This window comes from Vollenhovia emeryi, unplaced genomic scaffold (genome assembly GCF_000949405.1).
Source record: "Vollenhovia emeryi isolate VEMERY1.0 unplaced genomic scaffold, V.emery_V1.0 DF939789.1, whole genome shotgun sequence".
Taxonomy (NCBI): Eukaryota; Metazoa; Arthropoda; class Insecta; order Hymenoptera; family Formicidae; genus Vollenhovia; species Vollenhovia emeryi.
The window spans coordinates 1-6,078 of NW_011966577.1; the positions used below are offsets into that span (position 1 = coordinate 1).

Below are 6,078 nucleotides of genomic sequence, written 5' to 3' on the forward strand. Positions count from 1 at the left end.
GGGGCCCGTCGGAGCCGCTGGGACGTTTCCCTGGTCGGGGTCCGGCGGGTCGGTGGCGGGGGGACCGGGGCCGCCGGGACGTTTCCCGGGCGGGGCCCGGCGCCCTCGGACGATGGGTCCTTCAGGGGAGTCACGTCCCCTGTTGTGCCTAGCCAAGGGGCCTCCGCTTCAGCCCGTGCGTATCGCCCACGCGCAACGGGCGGAGGTTGCCGAGGCGGCTTAGGACGCACACATGCCGGTCGCCGCGGCGGACGGGGCGAAGGGAGGGGGGTTGCTTCCGACGCCTTCGTTCATCCGCGGGTCCCCCCGCGTGGCGGCGCCCGTGGCGGTGCTCCGTTTGTCGGAGGACGGAGACCCCTGAAAACCCCTCTCGCAGTGAGCGGAGGGGTGAGTAGGGGGCTGGAGGCCTGTGCCGGGGTGCGGAATTCCCCCCGGCCCGTGCCATATCCGGTCCCCCGGGTGAACTCGGGGCCTCCCCCAGTATTGGGGGAGGAGGGCATTCCTTGACCGGGGAGCCGCCACGGGAAAGTGGGACTAACCAAGATGCACCCCCACACTCAGAAAGGGAAGGAGGGAGAAGGAGAACCGTCGACGTCGGGAACGAGGCGCAGGCCCGGCCCCCTAAGCTCTAAAAGAGCGGGGAGCCCGGGTCGGGCCGGGACCGATGCCGACGATAATGAGTTACACGGAATTCGGCTGGACTGCTACGTGAACCTCCGCAGCAGCGCACTCTCGCCCCCGCCGGCAGGGGGGACGGTGCGAGATGTGATCGCGGATTGGGCGGAGGGTTCTTCGTCGGCCGCCACCATCGGGGTCGGCAGCGAGGTGGAGAGTGCCTCAATGTCGGCCCAGGACTCGGGCGCGAGCGGGAAATCGCACAGGTCCGCGTCCGGAGCGACGAAGAGAGGAAAGAGCTCCAGCCGAAGCTCAAAGCGGCGGAAGGTAGTTGCCGTTAGAAATCGGCCCCCTGCCAGAGGACTTGGAAGGCCGGTGGTTACTGGCGAGGGGGTTGAGTTAGCGGCCAGGCGGGAGGCGCGCCGAGAACTCGAGGATCTGAAACGACAGATCCGCGAATATAAAGCGATCCTAGAGGGGAACTATAACCCCAGAGAATACCCTGCCGCCAGGAAAAAGCGGGAGGAGGAGCTACGGGAAATGGTTCCCAACCTCCCCTCCAGTGACTTGGTGGCACGGTTGTTGGAAACGGCCCAAGGGATCGACAACGTGGCTGCTTCCTCGAGGAACCTGAAGGGTTCTTTCGTCGAGGTGCTGAGGGACGGGGCCCTCTTCGTACAAATGGCGGCGGATGCCCTCTATACAAGGGCCAACGCAGCCCAGGGGGAGAGGCTCGAGGAGGAGAACAAAGCCCTACGCAGGGAATTGGAGCTCCTCCGAAAAGAGAGGGAGAGTAGGGGAAATAGATCCCCTCCTCCCCTCTCCCAAGGGACCGGGGCCCCCCGCTCTTGCCTCCTGCGGGAGAGGAAGGGGAGGGAGCGATGGACACAACACCCCCGGAGGCGGTGCGACTCTCATCAGAGGACATGAGGGTCCATGCAATGGCCCCTGCCCTGGCTGCCAGGGGGGGCGGTTGGACCTGACGGAGGCGGAAAGGGGAGGTCTGGTGGTGGTGGCCGACACCACCAATGCCGCAAGGCGGCAGGCCCACCCCCCCGCCGGGAGGTGGATGAGACCACAAAGACGGGGAGGAGAAGAAATTCCCCTACGGAGGGGAGGAATGACGATCCCCCTCCCCTCTTCCTCCTCGTCGGAGGAGGACCACACCCATCCGGCACCACTAAACCGCGCCCGATCGACAAAGAACCCCATGCCGACGAGCGAGAGGGAACTCGAGGTGATGGTGGCAAGAAGAATCAAGGAGGCTGTCGACGCATGCCAGGAAAGCATGAGTCGGCAGCTCCTTGATATGAGAAAGATGATAGCCGACGCAATCGGCGCTGGGGCCCGTAACGACGCTCCCGCGGCTACCTCCCCACCCCGTAAGGGGGGAAAGGGCGGCCGATAGGGAGGGCCCGGTTCCCGGCGCCGATTCAAGAGCACGGAAAGAGGAGGAGGGGAAGCGGGAGATAAAGGGAAAGAAAAAGGGAGACAAGGGGGGCACACAAAGCCCCTAAAATTCTACCGCCTCCTCTGCCCCTCCCAAAGGTGCGCAAGGGAACACCCAACCACAAAAAGGGAAGGGTAAGGCCCCCGCACAAAAGGGAGGAAAGGAGACAGGCGCACGGGTGGCAACTCCTGCTACCCCTACGCCCGGACCCTCCACGGCGATTGAGCAGCCGTGGACAGAGGTCCTAGGCCGCAAGGCGAAGCAGGCGGCAACCAAAGCGGCCAAGGCCGCTACAGGGACCCGCCAGGCTCCCCCCCAGAAGCCCATTGGAAAGGGACAACAGGGGGGAGGGACTGGGAAAAAGGCCCCGAAAAGGAGGGTGCCGCGCACGTCGGCCGTCGCCCTGACGTGCCCGCAAGGGCAATACGCCAAGGTGGTGGCCGAGGTCCGCGCCAGGGTGGACATAGGGGCGTTGGGCATCGGTGGTCGCATAAACACCAGGCAAGCGGCCACCGGTGCCACCATCTTTGAGGTGTCCGGGGAGGGACACTCGGATAAGGCCGATCAGCTCGCGACGAAGATAAGGGAGGCCATACAGGGCAAAGAAGGCGTGCGGGTTGACCGGCCTGTTAAAACAGGCGAAGTCAGGGTGAGGGGGCTAGAGCTCTCCATTAGGACGGAGGAGGTGGTGGCCGCCGTTTCGGCGGGGGCCCAGTGCGATCCCCTGTGCGTGCAGCACAAGGGGATACAGCAGGCCGACAGGGGAGCGGGGAGCATGTGGCTCCGCCTCCCCCTGGCGGCAGCGAAGAAGGTGGCACAGACGGGCCACTTAATGGTGGGGTGGTCCCGCGCGAAAGTGGATCTCCTCAAGGTGCGCCCGATGAGGTGCTTCAAGTGCCTCGAGGGGGGACACACGCGCGGGAACTGCCCCAGCGAAGTGGACAGGTCGGGGAGGTGCTACCAATGCGCGGGCACCGGGCACACCTCCCGGGACTGCCGGGCTCCCCAGAAATGCCCACTTTGCGTGGACCTGGGGAGGCCGGCAGGGCATACTTTGGGAGCTAAGCAATGCTCCCAAAGAAAAATAAAGGGGGGGGGGGGCACCTGGCCCGCGGCAGGGGTCGCGAACAGGGGCTTCCCAGGAGGCCGGACCGTCGAGGCCTACCGACGCGATGGAGGTGGAGGTGGCGAGGAGAGGCGTGCAGGAGGGGGAACAGCCCCCCCTCATGCAGCGCCTCACCCGCTCTAAGAGAAAGGCGCAAGCGATGGGGTGACAGACCCCACGGAGGCCATGGACGTGGATCCATCCCCCCGGACGGAGGGGGGTAAGACCCCGTAATGCCGGGACTCCCTACGCCTGGGCTAAGGGGATACGGCCTAACTCAGGCTAATGTGAACCGCTCTCCCAGGGCGCAAGACCTGCTGATGCAGGACATCCGGGAGAGTGGTCACACCCTGGCAGTAATTGCCGAGCCCGGCCGCGTTCCCCCGGACCACCCTGAGTGGCTGGGGACGCGGTTGGAGCGAACGGCGGCGATATGTTGGCGGTCGTGGCAGGGCTCTCCCACCACGACCGCATTGGAGCGCGGCGACAGACACGTCGCCGTGCGTTGGGAGCCCATCGTGGTCGTGGGAGTGTATCTCCGCCCAGATAACGTCTCCCTCTACGAGGACTGGCTGGCCGTCGTCGAACAGACGGTCAGACGGTTCGGCCGTGAGCCGGTCCTCGTCGCCGGGGACTTTAACGCCCACAACGTGGCGTGGGGTTCCCGGCGAACCAATGCCAGAGGAAGGGCTCTGGAGAATTGGGTAGCGGCGCTCGGCCTGGTCCTGTTAAATCGGGGCCGGGTCTCCACCTGCGTGCGCGCGCAGGGGGAGTCCATCGTCGATTTGACATGGGCTACCCCCTCCGCGGCGCGCCATGTCACCGGGTGGAGGGTGACCGGGGACGCCGGGCTCGCGTTATCGGACCACCGTTGGATTTCGGTGGAGCTCGGTGCTCTCACGTCTCTCGGGCGCCGCCGAGAGACACGACCGCGATGGACCATTAAGAGGCTCTGCGAGGACGCCCTGACGGCCTCCCTTGAGGCTGCCTGCTGGGTCCGGGGGGCTGTCCCCGAGACCCGCGATACGGACCCCCAACAAGAGGCCGAGTGGATCGGGACAGCATTAGCGGCGGCGTGTAACGCCGCTATGCCCCGATCGAAAACTCGGCCTCGGCGGGCGGTCCACTGGTGGACGGAAGAAATTGCCGAGCTACGCCGGCAAGCCGTCCACCAGCAGCGAGTATCCACCCGCCACGCGCGCAAGGGCGGGCAGGCGGCCGAAAGGGCAAGGGAGGGCTACCTGGCGGCCAAGGTGGCCCTCCGCAAAGCCATCAAGAAGGCTAAGGGCCGGGCGTGGACGGAGTTCATCGACTCCCTAAATGAAGATCCGTGGGGGCGCCCATATAGGATGGTCCTCAATAAGTTGAGGCCATGGGCGCCCCCTCTAACGGAGCGGCTGGACGCGGGATTCGTCCAGAGGGTGGTGCGCACCCTCTTCCCCGACGATGACGGGGAGGAGGGCCCACCCTCACTGACTGGGGAAGAATCCCCGGACTGGGACGACTCCCTCGACGTCCAGCCGGATGAACTCCGGAAGGCCGTCAAGAGGGGACTAAGGGGCAACACGGCCCCTGGTCCCGACGGCCTTCACAAGAAGGTCCACGCCCTGGCCATAGGCGTCCTCGCAGAGAACTACGCGCGCCTCTATAGCGCGTGCCTCCGGAGAGGGTCTTTTCCCCCGCAGTGGAAGAGCGCCACGTTGGTGCTCCTCCAGAAAGAGGGGAAGGACGCATCCGTGCCGTCGGCGTATCGTCCGATATGCCTTCTGGACGAATCCGGCAAGTTCTTTGAGTGTATTATTGCGAGCCGGATCGTCCAGCACCTGTCCCACGTGGGCCCCAATGTCAACGGGGCCCAATACGGATTCCGAGAGGGCCTATCGACAATGGATGCGATTAGTCGCGTCCAGGCCCTCTCGGACGAGGTGACTTCCCGGGGGGGAATGATGTTAGCAGTGTCGTTGGATATCTCCAACGCATTCAACACCCTCCCCTGGGAAATGATCAAGAAGTCGCTCCGACACCTGGGGATACCATTGTATCTCCAGCGGGTCGTGGGCGACTACTTAAGGGACAGGTGGGTCGAGTATATCGACCAAGGCGGCGAGCGTCGACGGAACTGCGCCAGGGAGTACCCCAAGGGTCCGTCCTAGGACCATTATTGTGGAACGTGGGGTACGACCCCGTGCTGCGGACTCCCCTCCCCCCTGACTGTCACGTCGTCTGCTACGCAGACGATACTCTAGTGATGGCCGGGGGTAGCGATTGGGGGGAGGCCCTCTCCAGGGGGAGAGTGGCAGCGGGAGCGGTGGTTAGCTCTATCCGCAGGCTGGGCCTCGAGGTGGCACTCGGCAAAACCGAGGCCGTTGTGTTCCACGTTGGAGCACGCGGCAAGCCACCCGAGGGGCTGTCCCTGCTTGTGGATACAACCCTCGTCAGGATCACCCGGGAAATGAGGTACCTCGGGTTGATCCTGGACGACCGATGGAGGTTCGAGAGCCACCTTGCCGCGGCCGCTAACCGGGCGAGAGCGCGAGCGACCCAGTTGGGCCGCCTCCTCCCCAACCTGGGCGGCCCGGATGACAAGGTGCGTAGGTTGTACGCCAACGTAGTCAAGTCGGTGGTGCTCTACGGGGCCCCTATTTGGGCTCCAAGGCTCGCGGCATTGAGGCGTGCCCGCGCCGGTATGGCGCGGGCAATTCGCCCGATCGCCGCGAGGATATGTAGGGCCTACCGGACTGTGGCGCACAACGCTGCGGCGGTGATTTCCGGTCTCCCCCCGATGGAGTACGCGACCGAGGAACAGAGGTTGATGTTCCTCGCGAGCCGCGACTCGGAGGGGAGGCCAATCAAGATGTTGGAGAAACACCGCGCTCGGATGAGACTCCAGCACCGACGACGCACAATC

The 6,078-nt window shown here is 65.1% G+C and overlaps 1 protein-coding gene across 1 annotated transcript; it reads left to right on the forward strand.

Moving 5' to 3' along the window:
• The first annotated feature begins 543 nt into the window (after positions 1–543).
• Positions 544–3,314, forward strand: LOC105556772. Its single transcript, XM_012003886.1, has 2 exons — positions 544–1,408; positions 2,164–3,314. The coding sequence occupies exons 1-2, from the start codon at positions 544–546 to the stop codon at positions 3,312–3,314; spliced, it is 2,016 nt and encodes a 671-aa protein (XP_011859276.1).
• Positions 3,315–6,078: the final 2,764 nt, after the last annotated feature.

Coding starts and splice junctions, on each gene's coding strand:
- LOC105556772 (XM_012003886.1), top strand. CDS start 544: ATGCACCCCCACACTCAGAAAGGGAAGGAGGGAGAAGGAGAACCGTCG. Junction 1,409..2,163: donor CCTCCGAAAAGAGAGGGAGA/GTAGGGGAAATA, acceptor CCCCTCCCAAAG/GTGCGCAAGGGAACACCCAA.